Source organism: Ambystoma mexicanum, chromosome 9 (genome assembly GCF_040938575.1).
Source record: "Ambystoma mexicanum isolate Mex_15411 chromosome 9, UKY_AmexF1_1, whole genome shotgun sequence".
NCBI lineage: Eukaryota > Metazoa > Chordata > Amphibia > Caudata > Ambystomatidae > Ambystoma > Ambystoma mexicanum.
In genome coordinates, this window is record NC_090931.1 from 432,187,140 (window position 1) to 432,213,959 (window position 26,820).

A 26,820-nucleotide genomic window follows, 5' to 3' on the forward strand; every position below is an offset into this window, starting at 1 on the left:
AAGCCGGCAGGCATCAAGGCGCTTCAACATGAAATACATACACCAATGACAAACAATAGCAGCAGGAATTAGATAGGTATTACTGGCTCAGGGTGGGCTCATTTAAACAAGTTAGTTTTCAAATGTTTCCTGAAATTCAATAGATTGTCCTCAAGGCGAAGGGAAAGGGGTAGGTTATTCCAGTGTTGTGCTGCCTGCACTGGGAAATCTCTACCAGAACCTGTTGCTCTACTAAACGGGGGAACCTTTAGCCTGCCTTGTGTTTCTGATCTCAACGACCGAGTCGGAATGTATCCCGCAAACTGTTTCTTCAGATACATTGGTGGAAAGCCGTATAGGCACCTATGCACTAAGGTCAGGGATTGGGCAGAATGTATCCCCCATCCCTGGGACCCTGGACAGTTTCCACACTATGTGTACCCTTTCAAGGTAATGGGAACGAACATGGAGGTGCGATGTGTTCTCTAATGTAACCATCTCTGATTACCTAAGCCTGGGAGAGTGCCTTCAGTTGGCAGTTTGCAGGCAACACTTGGAACTTTTCTCCTTTGGTTCAATGAGAACAGCCTTCTCCGTCTACCTTGGCTGAATAGGCATTGTCCTTTTTGGCTGGGTCACGTGTGTTGAGACCACGAAATGAAGCTGTCCTGCTTGTAATTATGGGGATTTTTGATTGATTTTCTGCAGGTGGGTCCTTGTCTTGGTAACTGGAACTTTCCTGTCTCCACTTGTCCTTGGCTGGGTGCATTGCTTCTGCACGCCTCCGGCTGTGGCGATCATGTCAGCTTGTCCATGTACCCAAAACCTGTTTCTTCTTTGTCATTAATTTTGGAGATCTATAGCTTCGATATTGTTCCTTATGGCTTCTCCAAGTTAGTGGCAGTTAAGCATGTGCAAGCTCAATATATTAATACTTTGCATCATACGGTTTCAGCATTGGCGAAAGATATGAATATGTAGAGATATGTATGTGTATCTCTCCTCTTCTTACGTATGTCACAAGCATTCGCTTTGTACTTATATGCAGTAAACTAGTGCATGTTAATGTAGCTTCATGAATGGATGCATATGTACTTCATGTATAAGTGCGGCTACATTGTTATAACGTCATTGATTTCTGGTTTTGCTGTCAGTCGACTTGCTTGATCGATGTCATTTCCATATCATCGCAAACATCAACTGGGTACAGTCTGAATGGCTGTCTGAGAGAGTAACTCTTTTCACACCTGCTATCCATCGATGATTGCGGTGATGGGCCTAAGAGTGAGGCACATCTTTCATTTCTCTAGCTTTGTGCCGTGAGTCATGTGGGGGCATGAGGCTCAGATAGGGCCCCCATCTACAATCCCACTGCTGGTTAATGAGTCGACCACACTACCCACCCGACTCTGTCTGTTTATCTGCAGTTTCGGGAGCCAAACCTTTGTTATCCCTCCAAGATGTCCATAGTCCTTAGCATCATCATGTCACATAACTGCAGTTTCCATCAGGGTTGCACCAACCCATTTTCCGCAATATACACAGGTGTTGTATGGGAACTGGAACACTGTTCCTGTCGGGAACAGTGGATACTGTGCCAGTTGTGATTTCAGTGCATTCCATTTTGTTGTTTCTTCCTCTTCTTCAGTCTCTATGTCTATTAGAACTTTCATCCCTAAAGTCTATTTTAGTTGTCTTTCTACACTGCGTGATGATTATCCTGATGACAAAAAATGTCAGCAACACTAATATCAAAGCTGCTGTCAATACTTTCAGTCCATTGGCCATCCATGTTGGCATCCATGAGAATGTATACGATATCCAGTCTTCATCTCTTCCTACAGTGTTAATTTCTGCCTCCATCTTCGTGTCTGATTCAGAAAGCCGGGAGATGGCTTCCGTCATAGTCCCATTTTCTTCGTCATTGGCAGGAACGAATGTACAGCAAGAAGACCCGATCTTGGCACAAACACCTCCCTCTATGGCTCTGAGGAGATCTAGAACATATCTGTTCTGGAGGGCCATCAGCCTAATTGCTCTGAGCTCTCAGCTCTTCCGTGATGGCGTTGAACTCCTTGACGGTTGAATTTATTGTCTGCATCAGCTCCCAACAAGTAATCTGGAGTCATTTGGCATTCATGCTTGCTTGGATTGCTGGAACAATAGATGCAAAAAAATCTCAGTTTTGCTGACCAGCCTGTGCTCTGGTGGTGTCGCGTCCAATGCATTTTCCATATCCAATGAGGCATAGTTCCCCCTTTTCACTCTGGTCAACCCTACATATCTCTTCTTTCTTTTGTTGTTATCCACTTTAGGGAACCCTTCTATTTGTATGTCTTTCAAGGGCACTACCAATGCTGGGGTGTTCAGATGTACAAGTGAACATATTCCCCCCAGTTGGGTGGCAGCTGCAGGTATGCTTTCGACCCACAGGCCCAGTAGTGCTCCATGAGCACTGTTGTTACGAACTTCATACCTGGTATCTTCAAAATCTGCTTACATCCTTGATTTTCCCCAACCTCTACTTTGCTGTCATTCTGGAAACATAAAGCAGCTCCCTTGAGCGGTACGATGGGCATGGGCCCTGCTTTGTTTTCTACCCATGTGAGCAGGTTGACACTTGTTTCACATTCTTTGAGACACTTGATATTTTCTTGCTGAACTACTTCCACTGGAACTGTTAGGGGAATGTGTACTTTTCTCCCAACCACTCCTTCTTTCCATCATCTGTTGTTTATACTTGTCCATACACCAGCATCTGTGGATTTACCTAGCATTCTGGCATTCCTCCTATTTTTCTGGGCCCTGTCTTGGGACACAGTAACTCCTTCAGCCCCATGACCCCTGCTCTGCCTCCCTTTTGAAGGAAATATTCACCTCCACCTGCGTAGGAGAACATGCAAGGACCATACTAAATGACTCCCTCACCTCTGGCATCTTCCCTGAAGCCTTTAAAATAGTGCATGTCAAGCCACTTCTAAAAAAAAAGGCATCCCTTGACCCTATGAATTACAGCCCAATCTCCAACACCAGATTTCTCACAAAACTCATTGACCGGACTGCATACTCCCAGCTCAACTGCTTTGTAGAATCCAACAAACTCCTTGACCCCGCACAATCAGGCTTCAGACATCGATATGGAATGGAGGTCACTCTTATATCAATCTGAGATGATCTCAAGGTCACGAGAAACTCTGCTACGCAGCACTGATTCTCCTCGATATCACTGCTGCCTTTGACACGGTTAACCATTCAATCTGCCTTGACCGCCTCCACTCCCTAAGAATCCATAACTTGGCACTCAAATGGATTGCCTCTTTCCTTAGCATCAGGAAACAAAACTCCCTCATATCCCCTTTTGTCTCAACTGCTCGCCCAGTTAACACTGGAGTATCCCAATGTGCATGCCTCTCTGCTCTCCTCTTCAACCTCTATCTGACCACTGTACCAGGAATCATACGCGCGTACAATCTCTCCTGTTACAACTATGCTGACGATACCCAAATTATCCTAAGAATTCCCAAATCAAACACTGACCCCCCCTCCTGACCATGAAGCCTGTCTCTGTGATATTGACCGATGGATGACAAGTAACCACCTCCTTGTGAACCCTGACAAAACTGAAATCATGGTATGCAGCAATACTTCCCTTCTCCCACATCCGCTACCATGACCCCCTCCCTCGGACCCCCATCCTCTAATATAGTCAAAAACCTAGGCTGCACGATGGACTCTGGCCTAACCCTCTCCCGCCAGATCAATAATGTTTCAAAATGCTGTCACTATCACCTCAAACTTCTTAGACGCATCTTTCCTTACCCCTCCTACCCCAACAGACTCACAGCTGTTATGTCTATTGTTATGTTAAGACTGGACTATGCCAACTCCCTTTTCCTGGGAGCACCGGCATACCAACTCAAACTCTGAAGAGCCCAAAATGCTGCTGCCAAACTCCTCCTTGCCCTAGGACACAGAGACCACGTCTCTCCCACACTCTGAACCCTGCACTGGCTCCCAGTCGGACGAAGGGCCACCTTCAAGACCCTTTGCATTACCCACCGGGCAGTTCACAAGACCGGCCCAAAGTACATACAAGAGAAACTAAAACCATACCTTCCATCCTGCACCTTAAAATCAAGCACTGCCCTCTTCCAAGTGATTCCATGCTATAATTCTGTAAGGATCAGAGGATCCGCCTTCTCAACCTTAGCCTCAACTCTGTGGAACTCACTCCCCCCTCATATTCGATATACCCAAGAATGCATGACCTTCCGCAAAGCTCTAAAAACCTGTCTCCTTCCTTAAAACCAACTAAGACCATCTAAGGCGATGTGACCTGCAACTCGATGACAAATGTGCAATGATATCAGGAACAAAGGCGCCAACGAAAGCGCCTATTAAGTCAACAATGAGTTTACTCTGAATGCAGCAATCGCAAATGCGCACTTGAAATCCAGAATACCGAGCTTGTTACATCAGAACTCCACCCAGACACACGCCTCTGCTATCACTATGCTTACGCTCTACTCTACACTAACACACAATTTGAGCGCAGCTACACCTCTCGATCAATTTGGCCTAGCTGCTCATATACGAACAATACCCCATGAACATCTCAACATTCTGATAAAACGCAGCCTAGCAGCTCACATAAGCGTCCTACACAGGCCAAAGGCAGCCAAAACCGAATTTTGATGACCTCCCTCCAGACTGCACACATTCATCTGATATCAAATACCACCACACCCAATGTTAGGATGCAGCTAACATCAGGCAATCGCATCAGCTGCGCACATCATCGGGGCACCCTACTATACCCTATTCTCTCGACTGACCTGGACTACGGTCCCTGAGGGCGTTCAACCTATCAGGGCTTTGAGGTCATACCAATGATATATAGAGCGCTATATAGATGCCAAATAACATAATATAACTATCTGTACTTCCTCATTTTGAGGACCCTATGTGATATATTCTATACTCTTATCTGTATTGCAGTAATCATCCATCATTTCCTGAGTCTTGATGTAGTTATCTTCATACAGGAATGTTTTCTTGGACATCCACATTGTGCTCTTGCCACTGGAATTTCAGTTGCCACAAACATTCCTGATGTACTCATGGCATAGGGGATGAGAGAGCAAACATAGCAGTTCTCTTTTGTCATTTGTTTCCCCACTTTCGCCATGTGGCTATGCCACATGTTGTTTGATATACGGGCCTAATCAGTTATGTGGGAATTTACCTGGTTAAAATCTACTTCTGCACTGTGCCTAACTCTCTTTACGTCAATAGCAGTGCTTATTGCCTGCCCAGATAGGGCTTCCGTAACAGCATGGATCGGGGTTACATGACTAAGGGTCAAAGCTTGTGCTTGCGAAAACAACAATCTTCATAAAACAAGGAGTGTAAAGACGTAGAGGCAACATAAGGCATGATATTACGAATTACATTTCCCATGTTGTTATTCTTGAGTGTTTCTTCTTGCATTGCTTGAAAGATCTGTAGAACTCACCTGAAAAGCCTCAAGATTGTGTCATTATTATGTTAGTGTGTGTTAGATTAAGCTGCAAACCTACAGTACTGGGCGAGTACTGCGAAGGACAATCCCTCCCACACTATATGGATTTTCGAATCACTGAGTAGGGTAATAATAGGTGGGTCAATTGTTGGTATGTCTGGGCTACATATAACAGAAAAGCATGAAAAAACAGTAATGGAGGACATTCATTCAGTCTCTGCTTGTATTTTGAACCTAAAAAAACATTCTTGGAAGGGATTGCATCTATTGAAAACCATATGGCTTGGACAGTCTTTACTTTCTCTACCAATACCTGCTCTGAGAAAAACAATGTGTGCCTAATCTAGGTGTACATCTTGTCCATCCTGAACTCTTTGGTCCTGGACCGTGTTATCCGCAGTTGTTGTTCTTCTTCCTTGTCTTTTTCTTCTTCTTGCCTCAAATCATCTTCTTTTAGACGGGTAAAGGTCTCACCTCTGCAGGACTTAATATCTCCAATTTAATTCCACACTTTTTTCCCAGTCAGTTTAACTGCGCGATCTGTGGCTTTTTCTACCATGTAGGGCCCCTCGAATCTGGGTTTATACCAGGGTCTCACAAAATGTTGCTGTAAGATGGTATCCCCCGGATAAAGTAGTGGTTGCTTGAGGAGTCCTTTATTAACATCTGGGCTGTTAACTTCCTCACTGTTCTTCGACCTCTACCCCTTTGCCTGCAGTTGGCGAGAAATAAAAGATGCACTAGCCATCGAGGAAGCCACATATTTGTACATTTCATCTCCAAAAACATTAGAGGTTGCATTTGCATTTGTTAGTGCCCTAGTGGGAGGAACCAGGGGAAGTTGGATGTGCCGTCCTGTTACGACCTTATGGGCGTTAAATGGAGGTCGGATCCGGGCTCATTGTGAAATGCGAACAGTGCTAGGGGCAAACAGTGAAGACATCCCTTTTTTAGAGTAGCTTTTATCTTTGCAATCTTTTCTTTGGGCAGGCTGTTGAGGCGCTCACAAAACCTGTTCGCTTGTGGGTGATAGGCACAGGGGATTTGTGCTGTATCCCCAGTAGGGATGTGATGTGTTCAAAAGTCTCATTTACGAAATGAGGTCCATTATCTAAGGTGTCGGACCTCACACACCCCTCATCATGACAACACCTCTCTAACAAGGAATTTCACAGCGCTGAGGGTGTTGGGGTGTGAACAGTGATCATCTTCGATCCACCAAGAAAACGGGCATACAGCCACTATCATGAATCGGAAGCCCTAGCACACCTGGATCATATCAACATAGTCGATGTGGAAATATTGGAAAGGACTGATTGGGTGGAGTATGGCTCCTCTCACTACACTTGAGGTATGTCCTGCAGTTAACTTTTTTCACCTAACACAGTTATCCATAAATGTCTCACCATTGATGTCCCTGTATGTCTTTCCCCATTGTCTGGTCTATCGTCGATGACCCGTCAATATAAAGCACTTCTCCCCCCTCAAGTGGCTTCTCCCCCACTGTGGGAATGTTGTCATACTGTTCTATGTATGCAGTACAGTTGTGTACATAGTCTCCCTCCTCCACTAGTTCATCTAGAAATGCTGCAGGGTTTACAGTCCTGCACCTCACAACCTTTTTTGCTGGATTCAAGATAATTACCTTGTATCCAAAAGCTCTCTGTGTAGTCAATGTACTTTTAGGTCTTTCGGGAATTGCAAAAAGGGTGTGTTCTACGTAAAGTGTGGGACTACACCCCATAACTCGCTGACTTCTTGACCGCGAATGTGGCAGCAGCCAGAGCTTGCTCGCAAGGGTAATGTCCTCTCATTACTGGGTCTAACCGTCCACTATAATAAGCCAATGGCTTGTGCCCCAGGGTAGTCTTCTGTTTGAGTACCAGAGTCATCACTACTCACTTGAAGTGTGAGAACAAAAATAATGTGTCATGATAGTCTAGGATTCCTAACACTGGAGCTGGGCATATTGCTTTCTTCAGCTCCTCGAATACTTCAGTCATTTCGTATGTCCATAACAACTTGCCATTCCCGCTTCTCTGTGCTCAACAAGGGTCTCTTATATGTGCTATAGTCAAAAACCCAGGCTCTGCAATAATTACAGAGGCCCAATAACTGCGTCATTTCCCTCAATGTCTTTGGCATCGGCATTCTGTGGATTGCCTTCACCCTTTCTGGAGTCACTTTACACCCCTCCTGTGATGTTAGTTGCCCTACATATAGCACTTCCTTTTGGCAATATTGTAATGTTGCCTTGTCCACCTTGCATCTTTTTTCTGCCAATACTGTTAGCAAGTATACTGAGTCCTTTCAACACTGATCTTCTATTTTGCTACAAATCAAAATGCCATCTACACATTGTATGACAGTGCTCTCTATCTGTATGTTGCCAAGATCCATCTGGAGGACCCTATTGAAGATAGAAGTTGACTCATAATACCCTTGTGGTAATCTTGTATATTTCCACTTCTGGTTTCTATATAGAAATGATGTAAAGTCCTGTGACTCTTCATGAAGTGGTGTAGAAAAGAAGGCGTTTTCTCAGATCTATCACCGTGAAATGTTTAGCTTCCGTTGGTATGCTTCACAAAATTTTGCTGGGTTTAGAACTAATGGAAATTCTGCTTCTACTATTTGGGTCACAGGATGCAAATCCTGAATGAAACACCTGGACCCCCTGGTTTTCTTTTTCACTGGATACACCACAGTGTTACACTGCGATTCTGAAGGTACCAAAATGCCTTGCTTTACTAATGGAGCTATTGTCTCATAAATGCCCTTGTCTGCTTCCCTTGATAGAGGATACTATCTCGCCTTGGTAAAATAGCTCCGGGTTTAAGCTTTATCTTGACTGCTCCTATCCATTTTAACAGACCCACGTCATAGGTATTACTGTTTCATAAAACACCGGCTAACCGCCATAAGTCTTCCTCGAGAAATGGTGGTGGTTGTTTTCGCAACACTGCCATTCTCTGTGGCACTTCCCTGTAATGTAGTCTCACCCAATATGTAACGCTCATGTCAAACATCACTGCATGGTCTGATTGTTTGTCTTAAATCAAATCCTCATTTGTCACTTCAGCCAATCTGTACTTTTCCCCTTCTGAAATTACTGTTCTTCATGATCATCCTGTATCATCAGACCCATACAATATTATCCTTCCTTCTTGCACTATAACTGCTTTTTAGTTCTATTGGGATCCCCTTTCCTTCCTTCTCATTGAAGGGAATCACTGGTCTGAATAAGAACTCATCAGGTAGGCTACCCTGCATCCCTGGGAGACATGTGGCCAATACTTCCCCCTCCCCATATGAAAATAGTTAGATGTCTACTGGCACCCCCCTCTGTACCGTCTGGCCACGATAAACTTGCATAAGTTCCCTCAAATTCATGTAATGAATTCCTGGTGTTGAGCCCTCTATCACTTTGTCTGTGAACAAAATGGTTATTTTTAGTCGGCTCATGTCTCTCCGCATTATATTCACTGGTGTCTGTCAGGAATATAACAGTGGCACAGTGAAGTCATGTTCTCCCACAGAAAGTGGTAATTCGTTGGTAAAAGGAACCAAATCCATAGCCTCAGAGAATACCTGCCCATTCATGGCAACGCCTGACATTGGATATCTTCCTTCCCTAATACAGGACCTTGTCGCCCCTGTAGCCACGAGAAAGGAAAGTCTTGTCACCTATAGTCACCCCTATACTGGTTCCTCAGCCTGAAATTGGGTGTAACAGAAATATCAAACACAGCAGGTCTGTCTGTGGGCTGTCCTATTGTAGATACAATGACATTCCCATCCCTGTAAATGGATTGCCCCCTACAACAGTCGCCCCTCCCAGTTTTCGCATGGGAGTCGGCAATGTGGAGTCTTAATATGTCATGGTTATGATGTCCTGTTGAACCGGTGCCTGCTGTGCTGGCTGTGATGGCTGCATGCATCCCTGCCTCTACATTGCATGTATCATAGGCTGATATTGCTGCATTCACATGTCTTGGGTATGCATCTGTTATGGCGTGTACATCTTTGCTTGCATGTGATCTTGAGCATAATAGTCAGTCTGTTCTGTCTGGTATGTGGGCTGTTTCTGCATTCCCCCATTTTGATGCATCCCATCCATGTTCCTACACACTTGAGATATGTGGCCCATACACCCAACAATGTATGGGACCCTACCATCGGTCTTTGCTGTCCCCAATGGAACCCCTCTGCCTTGTGCTGCATTGGGTGTCCAAACTCTCTTCCCAGAGGAATCCCTCCTCGTTCCATTGGCCACTGATTCATATCTCCTTATCCTGCAAAACCTCTGTCTGCCATCTGTGGTCTGTTCTGCACATGCTGAGTAACTACTCCTCTTCCGCTCGTTAACATCACCCCTTCCAATGTATACTTGGATAATTTTTTCTGCACTAACTTCTCCTTTTCTTGTTTTCATTTCTCACTCTTCTTTTTTGCATTCTCTTGCATTAGCCTGCTGTAGTGCACTATGATTAGCTGAATTTCTGACCATGGCTTAGTCACCATCCCCACTAGCTTCTTAAGCTGCTTTTGCACTTTGTCGGGTAACCCCAGGCATAATATGTCGTAAAATAACCCCATTGTTTTATCCCACATTTCTCTCGTCTCAAGGCACCATTTCTCTTGAATGTGTTGAATATATTGAAGTGGGTCTTCATCCTCACGCATTTTGCATGCCATAATTGTGTTATTTTTCCGAGGTGTCTGAGTATTGCACCCTTGAGTTTTCCATACTCCCGCTCAGCAATTATTGAACAGTGCACCATTGTGTGCCGTGTTTTGTATGGTCACTCCAAGATACCCTGCTCTCTTCCATACATCGTCAGCTACCTCCCCAAGTAAAGATTTAATGTCCCATACTGCTAAAGTCCTCCCTGCTGTCAGTCTTTTGATCTCATAAATCCACTTGCCAGCCCCAGCAGTCAACGAAGGCAGCTTGCATTGTAAATTGTCTTTGTCAATTTGCTTCTATGGAATATACTGAGGTCACCCGCCACCCTTCTCCAATAATGGGAACTGCGTCAATCTCGTTCCTCTGTCCTGTCTCCCCATGTCTTTAGTGGCGTTGAATGCCCTTGCCACCTCTGTCCTTTTCTGTCCTGGCAGGGCCTTGAGCCTGTGCACATTTGATGTCCTCCTCTTCTCTGCCCATGCCTTCCTCACCTCCCCATATTGTGTCTCTATCTGGACTTGCTTCCCTGGAGCTGCAAGAGTGTCTTCCCTCTCTCGCAACCAGGACTAATGTCTGGCAGAGGGACTCCCAGGACCCCCCTTGTTAATTTCCCTCTTCATCATCCTCACTCCCCTGTGAATCTTAATCTGACCCCATGGGCCCAATACTACTGTCTCTGTCCCCTTCTCTGTCGTCCTCGAAGCTAAGTCTCCTTAAGGTTGTGTTTTCCTGCTGTTTTCCCTTTACCTGGTCTGTAACTCCATGTTTCCCCCTCACCGAGAGTTCAGCACTCCCCTCCGCCCTTGGGGCAGCCGTGCTGTTTCTCCTTCTCCTATAGAGTTCCCCTATTCTTTTTCATATACCGTCCCCATCCTCATCTAAATGTGACAAATCCATCTTAATCTCTACCGCTTTCGAGGAGAGCGCCTCTCTCTGATTTCGTCTCTATGTCGCTCGCTTCTTTTTTCCTCTTCTTCCCTGCATCAGCGTTCTTTAACGAGCCACTCAACTGCTCAACTTCTAACTTCCTTTTCTCTTCCCTTATCTACAATTGCCTTTCTCACTCTGCTTATGCTTTTTCTCCTTACTATGTCTTCAAGCTCCCTTTGTTTAATGTTCTCCCTTTCTTTTCTTTCTCATGCTTCTGCTCACTCCCTTTATTTTCGCAATCTTTCACTTTCCTCCTTTTCTTCCCTTTCCCTTCTATGCACTTCCTCCATTATCTCCACCCATTTGTTAGCTTTTGCCTCTGTGTCTTTACTACTTGATACTTCTTTCTCCACATTCCATATCACTTGCTTGTTTTCCGTCTAGCTTGAGCAATATCTATCCACATAAGCATTAATTCAGTAATATCAATTCTTAGCCTTCACTAAGCCTCGTCTTCCCCAAGTCATTCTCCTGTAGTTTCGCTTGCATCTCGCCACGCTCCTTGCATTCGCTGCTAGTGTCTAGCTTTGCTTTGCTCGCTTGCTTTGCCCCATCAAGTGCATCTCTGCTACTATATGCTGGAGGTGTGAAAGTGGAATTAGTGTAGGCTGCTGCTGCTTTCATTTGCTTCATGGGGTAACATCCCCTGCTTTCTGACACTGTATCTAATATCTGCTGTTTGAGGAGGACAGGGAGCCGAGGGCTGTTCGCTCTCTACATCCTGTTGGCTCAGCATCCAATGCCGCTGAGTCAAGCCCCCTTCCTTGTCCTAAAACATTTTCCATAGTTCTAATATGGCCAATCGTTTGCTTAGTTTACTCCCCTAATAAGTTTACGCCTGTAAATAAGTGATCATTTGTTGCTGCACACATTTGGGAAAAGCTTCTGTCTTTGGGCCATGGCTTTGTCAACTTGCCCTCTGTGTCACAAGTCCATTCTGCGCTATGCTTGTGTATTTTGTCTTGATACCACGGAAGGGACTTGCACAAGTGTTGAAAAGGTCTATCCCTCATTTCCTTACCTTTATATAACAATTTTATCAATAGTTACTTGACCTCAAATATTTACCTTGCACTTGTACAATACACAAATTCAACATTGTCTCAAAAATACTCTTCTTTTAAATCAATATAGTGCAACAAGTATTTTTCTTAGCCACTCCGGCTCATCGGCATAAACAAAGGCATGCTCTGCACACTGCCCCTCTGCGATGAAGGCTCATATCAAAATTCCACTCATTTGCTTCTCAAGCTCCAACCCAATGGCACAACACTGGTGTTCAACACAATCAGCAAACTACCCACTAAGTTCCACTGTGTTCTGTATACTTCAAGTCCTATTAAACAACCTCACAGGTGATGTCACCTATACTGAAGAGGAAACATTTTCTATATTCGATCTTTCAATAGATATGTCTGCTTATGAAATGCCCCAAACACAGCAACAAACAGAACATAACATATAAACGGCCACCTTCCTGTCTCTTAATAGGGTAAACCAATTAATTTTGTGGTCCCTCTGCAATGGCGTCGCCTTACAGGAATGCTTCTCAGAGAGATGAATCAGGAATCCACCTTCCGCGATATAAGGTAGCTTCTTCCACTAACCAATATACCCAGGTAAATCATTATATACTCATCCATGAACCAAGCTAAATTGCCTAACTCACAGGAAACCCATTTTATTTATTTTTTCATCCGCAAGCTAAGCTGACCCCCCAAACTGACCGCCTAACGAAGCGTTATCCTTACATCAAACAAAAACTTCAACAGAAAACACCAAGCAAACCTTCCCTCCCCATATTTGCGTCTATATACTTACACTCCGTGATCCGCTGAGCCTCTCTGACACTGGCTCCCCCGCAACCTGCCACTCTGCCATCCGGTCCAATAGGTGTCCCATGGGAAGCGGGCAGGAATTTCCTCCAAAGGTGGCTCCTGTCGACCTCTTCTCTTTTCAGACACGCATGTTTTTAGACATCAAGTTCCACGGGTCTCCACACAGGCCCTCGGGCATGCCTCAGGACGAGGTGGTTTCTCGCAGAAAGAACCTAGCGTCCTCCTCAGCTGCCACTTTAGATAGGAGTATATGCATGGCCGGGGCTCTCTAACTATCACCCTTTCGATCAGCAGAGAACATTTGGGCCCATCAAAGTCTTCATGCCAGAAGAACGGAAGACTCAGCCATGGGGCAAAGTTACTATCTTTTATAGGCAAACAAAATGACAGGGATCACCCAGAAAAACAAGTATCCTCAGGAGCTTTCAGCTTCTAAGCATGTGTCATCCATATAGGAGCTATAAGAGTTAGTTCTACTATTGGATAGCCGTATCTGGTGGCTATCCCCATGACCACCTCTACTAGTATCAATCTACAATGTTGCAGGGTCGCAGGGAGAACATTGGCCATTGCAGCAAATTATATCCAACTCTGGATTGGGCAGAATGTATCCCCCTATCCATGGGACCCTGGACAGTTACCAGACTATGGGTGTCATTACAAGTGCGCCGGTCCGGAAACAACAGTGCTGGTAAGCCTACCGGCACTGTTGTTTCCGAACCGGCACACTATGGGTTTGCCTGGTGGAGCCGCTGTGCCCGACAGGGCTGACCCTGCCGGGCAAAGCGTCCATGGTAGACAAGCCGTCACGGAAGCACCAGCACCGTTAGCAATGGTGCCTATGCTTCCATGGTCCCCACTCCCATGGAGACCTATGGAACTCCATGGGAATGGGGAATTACAATTTACTGCCGCCTGACTTTCCGGAACGCTGGGGTTGTAATCCCCCGGTGTTACTGGCAAGCCAGGCGCCAGTAAAATGTACAAGTCTGGCGGAAATCCACCGGTTGCACCGGCAGGGTTACCCCCAGACTTGTAATGAGGCCCTATGTGTACCTTTTCAAGGCAATGGGAATGAACATGAATGTGCAATGTGTTGTCTAATGTTGCCATCTCTGATCACCTAAGTCAGTTGACAGTTTGCAGGCAACACTTGTAACTTTTCTACTCTGGTTCGATGCAAACAGCCTTCTCCATCTTCCTTGGCTGAATGGGCATTGTCCTGTTCGGCTGGGTCATGTGTGTTTAGATCACGAAATTAAGCTGTCCTGCTTGCAATTATGAGGATTTTAGCGTGATTTCCTGCAGGGGGCTCATTGGGCCTCATTATGACCCTGCCGGTCCGGAAAGAACGGTGGCGATAAAACCGCTGCCACCGTTCTTTCCGGACCGGCTGATTAAGAGTCCTGCAGGCAGGAGGTGTCGCTCCCGCCAGGCCTCACCTGGTGGGATTTACACCACCCGCCTGCAGGCAGACATGGAAACACTGGCTCCGTCATAGATGGAACCGGTGTTTCCATTGTCCCCATCCCCATGGAGAGTCCTATGGGACTCCATGGGAATGGGGACTTACAGAATTCCGCCTCCGGAATTCCCAAGTCACCGGGGTCGTAATGCCCCGGTGATTCCGGGAATCACGGAGGCGGAATGATAATACGGGTCCGGCGGTAACCTACCGCTTTTTCCAGCACAGTTACCGCCGGACTCGTAATGAGGCCCAGTGTCTTGGTAACTGGAACTTTCCCGTTTCCACGTGTTCTTGGCTGGGTGCACCGTTTCTGCACGCTTCTGGCTGTGGTGATCATGTCAGCTTGTCCATGTACACAAAGCCTTTTTCTCCTTTGTCATTAATTTCAGAGACCTATAGCTTCTATATTATTCCTTATGGCGTCTTCATGTTAGTGGCAGTCAAGCATGTGCAAGCTAAATATATGAATACTTCACATCTTGCAGTTTCAGCTTTGGCGAAAGATATGAATATATAGAGATATGTATGTGTATCCGTCCTCTGCCTTCCTGGGTCAGAAGCATTTGCTTCATGCCTATATGCAGTAAACTAGTGCATGTTTGTGTAGCTTCATGAATGGATGCATATGTAATTCATGTTTAAGTTCGGCGTTGTTGTGATGTCAGTGATGACGTCATTGATTTTTGGTTTTGCAGTCAGTTGACTTGCTCGATCAATGTAATTTCCATATAGTGGGTCATTCCGAGGTTGGAGGTAGCCATGGTGCTAATAGCTCCATGGTTACCCCCATACAGCATACCGGGTCCGGGTTCCCTGAATGGGGAAATACCGGCCCATTCCAACCTTGGAGGACCCGGTATTTCCCCATTCAGGGAACCATCCCCATTCCCATTCGAGCCCCCATAGGGCTCAATGAGAATGGGGAGGGAGCTAACAACGAGCCTGTTAATAACAGGCACGTTGTTAGCTCCCTGGTCTGCTAGCGGGACACGCTAAGGGCACCTGGTTTTACCAGGCGCCCTTTGAGGGTCCCGCAAGTAGACTCGTAATAGGGTGGTAAGGGGTTAACGGCGCCGGCACCATTACTGGCGCCGTTAACCCTTTACCGCCCAGCTCGGAATGAGACCCATAGACTAGATCATCGATTGGGTACAGTCTGAATGGCTGTCTGAGAGAATAACGCTTTTCACGCCTGCGATACATCGATGATTGCAATGATGGGGCTAAGAGTGAGCCACATCTGTAATTTCTCTGCCTTCATGTCGGGAGTCGTGTGGGGGGCACGAGGGTCAGATTGGGCCCCCTCATCTACAGGGGGTTACCCCCAAACCGCTCTAACCTACCCCCACCACCTCACCCTGCACCCATCCCCCCAATCCCTACCCCAAACACACAACACTTTTATTTTGTTTTAAAAGCTGCTTAAACGCTGCGGTGACAACGCCACAGCAAAAATGGCAACAGCAAAAATAGCTGCCAAGAAAACAATGTAAGCGACTTTAACGACCTGCAATTACTTTAGTAGCACATGTTTCTTTTGCTATCAGCTTTCCCCCTCGGATTTAGGCAAATGGCAGTGCGATGGAGCCTTTCCATCTGAAAAATCCTGCACAGCTCAGTCCCTAGCAAATCAGTGACCACTTGCAACACAAGTAAAGTGATTAACACAATCTTGGTCCCTTTTAAGGGTTAGTTTATATCCATGATGTATGTCTTGACATGCAAACAAAGGTCTGCTTTTGTGTGGATAGTTTAATGTTCTTAACATTATGCATAATATTAAATTGGAGGTTTATAACAACCAATATCTATACCCACGTGTCCTAATTACTCAACTTCTTTTAGTGTGTATCTTAAAATGATGAAAGACAGTGGTGTAAAAAATACATTTTTCGGACATGCATTATTTCAACTTCTCGGACTTACACTTTTTTCTATTTAGGATGTTGAAAAGAAAGCTACAGTGATATTCATATGGCTTAACAAGTTTCTATTAAGATGAACATATTGTCAGATTACTTTAATATGCAATCTGTGTATTTTGCTAGTAAACTCTATAAGACAGTATTTTTGTACGACTTGAAATCTATAACATTTTTAGCAAGTAGAGCTTCAAAGTTATGTGTTCAAGTGCCTAAATATATGAGATTGGTTTAAAGTTCAGTCAACAATGTTATTGTTTAAAAAGATGGACCATAATCAAAAAAGAAAATATATACATATATACTTAAATATATATACATATATACATACATATATATATATATATATATATATTTCTTTTTTTTAAGTGCCTATGTAACATTTGTGGGAAATGCGGCTCAAAGTCATACATTTCAAACTCTAGGAGGCATCAATTTTGTGAAATGAATGAGCCTCCTGTGCTTATGTTAACTCTGCTCTCGCGGCACTAATAAAGCAAAAGCCCTCTACTTGGAGCTTTTGCCTATTGCTACCAGAGAGCAGAGAATGCTGTCAGGCTCCTGCCCTGTGCTCCTGGTGAGTGCTGCCCCCACTTCTGCAGTCTTTGTACTCTGATGTGCCTTTTGTTTTAAGTCTCCTGGACTCGCGGGTACCTCAGGAGACTTAAAACGAAAGTACCAGCAATTATAAATACTAAGCCACACACCTCGATTGGTGTGCAGCTTTGTATGCATAATTGCTGTGACATTCGTTTTAAGTCTCCGCGGCTCGACCGACCCGGAGGACCTCGGGAGACTTAAGGCGAAAGTACTGCCAATTCGAAATACTACATGCTCGCCGGCGAGCAGCGTAGTATTCATGAATGCTGGTTCTTTTGTTTTAAGTTTCCCGGGCTCGGGAAACTGAAAACGAAAGTCACAGCAATTATGAATACTTTGCCGGCTAACTGCAAAGTATCCATAATTGCTGTGACTTCCGTTTTAAGTCACAGAAATTATGAAGAATCTGCTGGTGGCCGGTCAAGTATTTATAATTGCTGTTACTTTCATTTTACATTTTCTGTGTTCCCCTGTACCTGGGGAGGAGAGGAAACATAAAAAGAAAGCCAGGGCAATTATGAATATTGTGGTGGCTTCCTCTCTTCATGTTAAGCTCTGGTCTCCAGCAGCAGTAAGCAAAAGCTTTCAATAGGAGCTTTTGCTTGATTAGTGCAACGAGATCAGAGCTTAACATGAACAGAGGAGGCTGCATCATTTCACAAAATGGATGCCCCAATGTGAAAACGTTCATCCTCATTTCCCACAAATTGTACATGGGAACTTTTGCAAAAAATATTTTTTATTTATATTTTTGATTATGGCCCATATTTTCAAACAATCAAATTTTTGACCACACTTCCCCTTTAACTGCAAAGATGTGATTGCTTGGAAGTGATTCATGTCACAATATTTGAAAAAGTCTCTTACCATGGGCCAGTTAATTATTTTAGGGAGATAATGGTGTTGCTCTCATACTCCTCTGTTAGCGGGCCCCAACGGCATCACCTAGAATTGCATTATTGTTTCACTTGCTCTCCCTTAGTCTTATATCAGCTGATTTTGACAGGTGGATGTATAGTTTCACCATTCAGTCAGTGCACTAGAGATTCTAGTATAGAGAAATGATCTCAGCAGAGCTAGCATTATTTCCTCCCTTATTACAGCCATGTTGCGATCTCCAATCAGCGCTAGTGGAGATCATAGACAGCAATTGGGGCACCACCTGAGGATTGATCACTTGCCTGTTACTCAGCACTGCACACATCACTCAAACCACCACCGCCTCCCTCCACCAAGGGCAGGGTTTCCATAGTAAAGTACCATTTCCAGCACCAGGGCAGTTCTGAAGTACCTGGATGGACGAAATTGCTGCAGAGATGAGCACAAGCAAAATAGGGAAAAATCCACCCATCTCTTCTGATTCCGCAGCAAAAATGTCATCCATTCCTACCTGGCCACTGACGAGATTCACTTGATTGCAAAGTTCATTATTCGGATGGACTGCGAGATTCTTTAAATAAAAGGTGCTTTACAAGCAGGTGGAGAGATGTCCTTGGAATGGGGCTGAGTTAGCATTCATTGAAAATCTGTGACTTCATTCACCTTAATACCACACTATTCAACACTGGTGATCAAGACCGAAATCACATATTACGGCCAGGGGCATGATACACACCTCTACATCCCTCGCGGTCCAGAGGAGCCCCATATATCAAAGGCTTTCAGACTGTTCCACAGCCTGTGTATTTCTGCTGCCTCAGTACAATTTGTGGAGTTGTACATTTCTGTTGTGCTACTGCCTACAAGTATAATGTATTTATTTTTTTGTATTTATTGTTCACTTGTTAGGTGCTTATACAGGGAGCAAATACAGTTTCAAAGCGCCCACAGGGCAGCAGGGACAGGACTGGGGATGATAGGCAATGTAATTATAACAATGCTAAATAATTAAATACAACAAAATGAAGAGACAATGAGGAGGGGGAAGACAAACCGCCTTGTGAGTGTTCAGAACGTGCAAGTTGGTGAAAAGCAGGGACAGCATCAAGGCCTTTCAAAGTTTTCAGTTGAAATGGGCCCCGCACTCTGGGGGACCTTATGTTGACTGTCTTACGACACAGAAACATACTTGTTTAATATGGACACTAAACATGTGCAGTGTGCACATTGCATGCTACCTTTGCTCGCACCCTCAGGCCTGTTACCTCCCTCTTGTAGTCTGCAGTAACCTTCTTATCACCTGTGTGCCTTTTTTCTCTGGTTTTCCCGACATTAGCACCCTACTGACAAAAAAGCGATAACTAGCTTTTCACCAGAAATTCAAGGCCTGATTCGCAGAGCATTTTCCAATAGGATTGCGCCATTATAAAACGCGTCTGTGAATCAGGCCCTTAGTATTTCAGCTCCGTGCAGCCTGCCCGTCCCATGATAATCTGCAGTTATTAACCACCTTGCTGCATTCTTTTGACTTTGTTATCATTTAGGCACCACACCGGTGCCTCAGACTGCTTTTCCCAGATTTAAGGCAAGGAGGGCCCCCAAACATCATGTTGAAATGGGCCATGACGCATCTTCAGCCCGCCCTTGCTGAAAGGAGCTACGCGCAGCCACAAATGTCCATATCATCACACCCACACTCTTAGAAGGTCACCGCGGAGAGAAAACAAAGAATGAAGGGTATGGAAATCGAGCTATTTTCGCATCACATCATGCATTGCATTGCCAGCGCGAAGCTAAAGACGAAATTGTACAGAGAAGGAACACCAACCCCATAAATATAGATGTATATTAGCACTACGAACAGCAGTGCTGATGCCATGGTATGTGGCCCCTGGAAAAAGTGCTTTGTTGTCTGCCACAAGCAGTATTCCCTGGTAGTGCTTCCTGGGTGGGTGAGCAACATATGCAAGATGTACCTAAAATCTTCCACATAGTAGTTCAGTAGATATGAAAAATGCTTCTGAAGGCAACCGGATCCAGTAGAACCCGCTAGTCAGCTAAGATTTAGTCCAGACACTAGTGTAATATCTAGACTGTAGATTTGGGTATTGGGAAGGAGCAGAAACGCTGTAACCTCCCATCAAGCACCTGTTGGGAGGGCTGTTTGCAGTCCCACGCCCTAAGCAGCAGCTCGCAGGAAGAGAGGCCTGCACTCTGTGACAGGTGACGCTGACAGGTGACGGCGTCAGGATGCCTGCTGCCTGTCCATATAGGGTAAAAAGCGGGACAGCTGTTAGGGTCCCTGGGAGTGGGGCTGTGCCTGTGCGTCATGTGCCACCGGGAGACTTCTCCTGACACAATTATCTCTAAGTCACTGAAAATACAATAGACAGACACCAGTGCCTACATCACTTACCAGATAAGGATACATTTTCCAAACCTCACAGTCTCTCTACATTTTTCATTAGGACCAATGTGCTACAAAGTTAATTTTGTACAAGAAAATGTCCCTCATCGGTTGATTTGTAAATAATCGTTTCTTTTTAAGTGGGGGAGGGGGCGAATGCAATCATTTCTTTCAGACAAAAAGTTTGGAGAGGAGTGTCAGTTTGCAGCATCGGTCAGTTTCAAAACGTTTATAGCAATGAGAGCCACTCTGCGACACAGTCACACAGAAGTGGATATTTCAGCTTCCGGCTGGATGCTGAAGCAGCAAGGGCAAACTTGTTTTAACTGAGTAGTAGTACGCAGAAAACGAAAACTCTTATATCGTCCATTACCTGTATTTTGTGCCGTATTTTTGAAATGGAACGTTTATAAATTCCGTGGTCTCGTGAGAGTGACGGCTGCCAGAGAGGGAACGTCGTTCGCCAAGGGTGGATTTCCCTCAGGAAGGATTTCCGTGGGAATGCAGTTATGCAGCGTCCGACGCAACAGTTTATAAAGTGAGGCGAGGATGTTTTTGACAGACTGAGCCTTTCCATCATGGCGACTGAGTGTCAGTGTTTGTGTGCGTTGTGTTTTAGAAGTCTTCTTTTGTGTTTTCATGCATTGATGCCCTACGCAGGTGCAAATTGTATAAAGTGGCTTATTTAATGGTACTTTTGATGTGTGTTTTGCCCTTTTGAGCTAATGTCATGAGGGATGTGATGTTGTAATGCTTGACATTCATTAGTGTGGAAGACAATCGCCAGACGTATTTGCAGCTCTGTAGGCGCGCTGCTGGGTTGATTGTTCAGTGTGTTTGGATGAGGTAAATGGATTGCGCATGGGAGGCGGGGGGGGGGGAGCTGGGGGGGGGGGGGTTACAATTAATTTTGGTTTCTGATCATCTGATGTCTGGTGCTTATAGATTGGTCAGGTTGAGATGTCAGTAGTGTGGAGGGCAGTGGGTGGTGGAGTTGGTTGGTCTGTAGGTGTGCGGTGGAAAGGACACTTGAACATCTTTCTGGCAGTGCCTTTGGAGGATGAAAGAGTGGGATGATGAGTGCAAGTATGGTTTGGCGATATGGTGCTCATTTGGGAGTTCTGAGCTATACTCTAACTGGTGGTATCTTGTACCATCTTGTATCTTGCAGTCTCACAGAATAAGCGCTAATGTCAGCTGCTGAACAAAGCTGAAAAAGACATTTGCTCCTTCTGGTAACGCCAGTTAATAGACTTGCATGCTTATCAAAGGTCAGATAATTCTCTAGAAGCTACAAATATAGGCCACTGGAAGGCGTGTATGAAAATTATGCACCCTGCCATCAATCCCAGCTTCCAACAAGGCAGTCTTCTCGAGATGTAGATGTTCAGGCTATGCCACCAGCCATTGATAAGATGGCATGGTGTGATCAGAGCTCTCCGAGACCCGAGCAGCAAAGGGCACTGTTTCACTAGCCTGCATTGATGGATCGGGCAGGCGCTAAGGCAGCTATTCAAAGCATAAGCATTTCTGGTGAAAAATGGCCTCCTGTTTGGCCACGTCTTCATTGCTCTGCGCAGAGACGCCACAGTGGCCAATGTCAAAAGTATACATTTCCTAACCTTATTCACGCACAGACACCATTGACTCCCCATGTTCCAGCCAGGGCTCAGTTTCAGGTTCAAATGCCTTCTGTGTCCATCAGTTCTGCCATCTTCACAGTGCAGGAAAGCATAGCAGCTCTGTGCACCCTATGCCCTGTGTAATGTTACAGTGCACGTGCACACAGGTTGGTTATTGTGCACTTTTATGCAGTGATATTCTTCTGATATATCCCCTACTATTGTATTATTTTAGTTCATGATTTTATACAGACGGCATGTATGCATAACACTTAACTAACCTCCTGAGCAACCCCTAGGACAAACTTAGAAGAGAAAATATGTCTGGGCCTTCCATAGTGACAGGAAGAAGACAGGACAAAGCTTAGGTCTTCCACTCACCCTCTCGCCTCACCCACAACCCTAGAATTTGCCAATGGCAACTACGCATTCCCCCCCACCCCCCGGCACATATTGTGGAATCCTTTGTATGTGTGCCAGTGGGGGCGGTGGTGGGGACTGGAATGGTCCTCAGGAAAGCACTTAAAGTTTAGAGCACACTTTCAAAGTTACATCTGGTGACTCTACCTCAGAAGGTCCCATGCAGCTCAAAACATCTCCTTGCCAAAGTTGCAAAGCTTCTTTGATCCTCAGTAGCAGGAGGCGATAGCACTAAAAAGTAAATATATCAATTCAATGATCTGGCGTGTAATGTGGCACGCTGTGAAACCAGTAGAATGGCATTATCTAACGGTGCAGGTTACCACGACACCAGTCATAATTTACGGTCAGAGTTTAGGACTTACTGGTAAAAGAGATGCAACACTACAAGTACATAAAAACAAAGCTTTAGAATTTCTTCTAAAGCGATACTTATGTCATGATTGCATCTACCTACATCCCTTAAACCCCTTTTGCTTTGTATAGGTTTCTCGCATGTAGTCTAATTACTGCAAACCTTTAGGATGATTCATACCACACACACTAAACAAGAAGCCAACTGCATCCCAAAGATAAAGCTCACTTAGCTCAGGAAGGGGTCTATGGACACCATCCATCGTGCCACGACTCGACTACCTTGCAATCTCACCCTGCAACACACAAATCACCACACACGGTTCCCGATATGTGGACCCTTACCCACAACAGGGCATGATTTGCCCCATCCTGGCCCCTCCATCATTTTAGCAAGAGCATTTCTTCTCTTGCACCGCCGGCCCACGTGCCACAAACTCCATTGTCTTGCATGACCCAAAGAGCTAGAAAGCCAGCAAATGTCAGAAGCAACACTATAGATGGGCACATAATATAACATCACATAGCGTAACATAAAATAATATATAACCAGGACAGTGAAGTAAAAACTGTGAATAGTAAATCGTTTGAAAAGGGAAGGATCATAGAACACAACTCTGTAGTGAACAGTGGGGTCTTGTTCTCTCCACTGACTTCACGAGTTATACCTTAATGCAGATTTCATATTTTTCATTCGATTATATGTGTCTAAAATATTAACCACTTCTTTGATGCGCACCATTGTAACTTAGAAATGTTGGACAAGTCAATGATATATGGAGGTGCCACGTAGAATGGTTCTCAATAGACCGAACCACAACAGGTTTTCAGGACAACAAGTGCCTATGTAAATGACTACCATTCAGATTAATTTCAGTTAAATGTATCTAGTCTCATTAGTCAGAAAACATGGAATGGATTAAACTCTTGAAGCCGGAACTCGGAGTCCTCTGGGTTGGAGTTTATTTTTTAGCCATTGCTTTGCCTAGTACCAAGATCCCTACCATATTGTCATTTATTGTGTGAAATGTCATTTTTAATTTATTTTATTTGTATTCATGCATTTATAGCAGCGCACAAAGCCTGTGGGCATCTAGGCACTACTTACATACAGCAGTTAAGAAAAGGTAGAAAAAACAGTGCAGTGGTTAGTTGAAGAGGTACATTTTATGTTTCTTCTGAAGGACGGGTAGGATGGCTCAGCCCGCAAGGGAGGGGGGAGGCTGTTCCAGAGGCTAGCGGTGCACACTGGGAAACTGGAGCCTCCTGCTCTTTTGCGGTTGTCTCTTTGTATTGTCAGGCAGTGTTTGTAGGCTGCTCGCTGAGGCCTAATGGGGGCTTGTCTTTTGAGCTTCTGGGAGAGGTAAGTCGGAGCGTGGGAGGATAAGCAGTGATGGGTGATGGAGAGAGTCTTGAATTTGATTCTCTCTCTGATCGGGAGCCAATGAACAGATCGCCTAGCTTTGGAGATATGTGCGTGTTTACTCAGGTCCATTGCCACCCGATGGGCATTGTTCTGTGTGACCTGTAGTTTGTTCATGTTTTTTTCTATACTTTCTCACTCCTTCTAGATGGAAGACGGACTCCAGCTGAAGGAGGAAGGCAACAAGTACTTCCAGGCCAATGACTACGACAATGCCATTCAAAGCTACACCAAGGCCCTCGGGCTCATCAAAGACAAGAAGGTGCAAGCCGTGCTGTACAAGAACCGGGCCGCCTGCTTCCTGAAGAAAGTGAGTACATAGGAAAGCAGGGCCTTGGGATGCAGCCCGCTGCGGGACTCAGGGCAGCCCTTGAAAGAAATAAGAGAAAATATATTGCAAGGGAGACAACCAAACTGCTGATCACAATCATAAACATTGACCACGTGCATCCTTCCATTTTATGTTACCATAGTGTGTATGGCAGTAGCTTGTTTTAATTATATCAGCAAAGTCCAGCAATTCCGAACACCGAAAGGCAACCCCTGATCCATTTACTTTGATGAAACTTTTCTTAAAAATGTAAAATGGTTGGCAATTTTCCTGGAGACACGTGAAAATACATTTGGACAAACAAAATGCCTTGGAATAACAAGTGTACCAAGTGGCTTTTAAAAGGTATACAAAATGCATAGGGACCTGACCATTGCCAGAGCTCCCTCGCCCGGGAGTCTGTCTGCAGTGTCCACCAATCCGAGGCCCAGCCCAGCATTACCACCTCTCCCTCCCTCGCTGAGTGCTCAGAGTGTGGAGAGTGTATTTCTGTGGGGCAGACCATCGTGGGAGCTCCCTGGACCGGGAGTCTTTCTGCAGTGGCCATCAATCCGAGGCCCAGCCCAGCCCTACAACCTCTTCCTCCGTCGCTGACTCTGAGTGCTCAGAGTGTATTATTGTGGGGCAGACCATCGCAGGAGCTTCCTGGACCGGCAGTCTTTCTGCAGTGGGCCAGTGGCCATCAATCCAAGGCCCAGCCCAGCTCGGCACCCTCTCACTGTGTCGCTGAGTGCGCTGAGTGTGGAGAATGCCTTTCTGTGCTTGGGCGTTTGTGCGGTCTGCAGTGGAGTAACTTTGCTGAAAATGATGGGGGGGGACATGACATCTGAAGAAAAGGTGCCCCAGCCAAATGAATGGGGACAAAATGGTGTGCCGTGAAAGTTGGGGGGGGACAAACACACCTGTCCCGCCTAAAATTACGCCAATGGTGGTCATTTGCATCGACCGCTAGTTTTGCGAAGAATGCCCCACTACTGCCACACTGTGTGTGTGTTTAATTTTAAAGAATGGCGCACTTCACAGTGGCCTCGTGTGGGCCCACCAATGCCTCTGCCCGCACCCATGTGTTGGGCCTTGCCTTGCTGCCTCCACCTTTATCCAGCAGGCGGTGTTAGCTTTTACCACCGACCGCTGCATCAGCTTTGAGTTCTTACAGCAAGGGCGTTTCACTTTGGCCTTGTTGCACCCACGTGTTGGGCTTTGTCTGCAGGCACCTGGCTCACAACTTGTGGAGGCCTTTCCTCACCATCTGCACCACCAGTTTTGCTTTCTTCTCTTACTTCATCTGTCTACTACTAGGCCGCCTGGTGAATTCTTTATGCCTGTGCAGCTCTCTGCTCCCCCTCCCCCTCTCCTTCCTTTTCTCGGCTCTCTCCCCCCTCCATGGCTCTCTCTATCTCACTTGCCAACTCTAACTGCTATTCTATCTCCTATCTCACCTCTCTCTCGAAGCCTGGAATTAAAAAGTTCAAAAAGAATCCCGTGGTCTCCAACCCAGCTTTGCTCATTGCTGACACCTACGTCAACACTTCTTCCAGGCAGAATGTCATTGACGGTTCCATGTAATAATGTACATGCAAAAATGTCGCCTGGCAAAAAAGTCACCAAAAAATTGCTGTTTTTTGCAGGGACATTATTATATTGAACATGCAGGGGACAGCGCAACTCCCACACAATTTTTATTTCAAGGGGAGCAGGGGACACCCTCGCAACCTCTGCTCCCCTTGACCCCATATATATGGTCACCATATATAACGTTGCCATGACCTTTTCCCAGCAACATTATGTATGGCAACCATATATAGGGAGAAAATATTACTGGATACCTCACTGACAACCTCTTTGTTGTTCCCTCCCCTGACCGAAGGACTCCATATATGGTCTCTGTCCGCTCTCCTTTCTCCTTGTCTCCCATTAATGTAGGCACCAGGTGGGAAGTACTCTTGGTGGGTTTCTCATCCTTTAGGGGCATCATTAATGTCTTTCTCAATGGTACTGTCATGTCCCAGGGCTCGGCAGCCCATGCTTCTCCTTCTTGACAAGGGTTTCTGTTTCTCATCAACTGCCTATCTTCTCCCGCCACTCCTCTGGGGGTCCATTCCCCTTCTTCACCTCTGATGGGTGTACTATGACCCTGTACCCCTGACGTCGGAAGACCTTCAAAAGTGGTAACCAGGTCCACCTTGCAACTCTCAACTATCGCTCTGCCATCAAACACCAGTCTGATATCTGTCTCCTCCTCGAAGACTTTGACCTCGATTTACTCGCCCTCACTGAGACGTGGTTCACTGCCAGCTGTCACTGCTTTTGACACACTCCTTCCTGAGGGCTTCAAGATCCTCTCCAAGCCGAGGCCTAACCGGTCTGTAGGTAGAGTGCCTTGATCTTCGCTGATTGGATCCCTGCCACTATCATTCCCACTCAGTCCTACTCCTC

General features: G+C 45.5%; 1 protein-coding gene across 1 annotated transcript in view; it reads left to right on the plus strand.

Annotated features, from left to right (window-relative positions):
• Positions 1 to 26,820, plus strand: part of UNC45B (unc-45 myosin chaperone B) — a 157,364-nt gene that overhangs the window by 21,760 nt on the left and 108,784 nt on the right. The window contains exon 2 of the mRNA XM_069614899.1: positions 24,202 to 24,363. Within this exon, the coding sequence (XP_069471000.1) occupies positions 24,202 to 24,363 (162 nt within the window). The remainder of the gene's footprint in view (positions 1 to 24,201; positions 24,364 to 26,820) is intronic.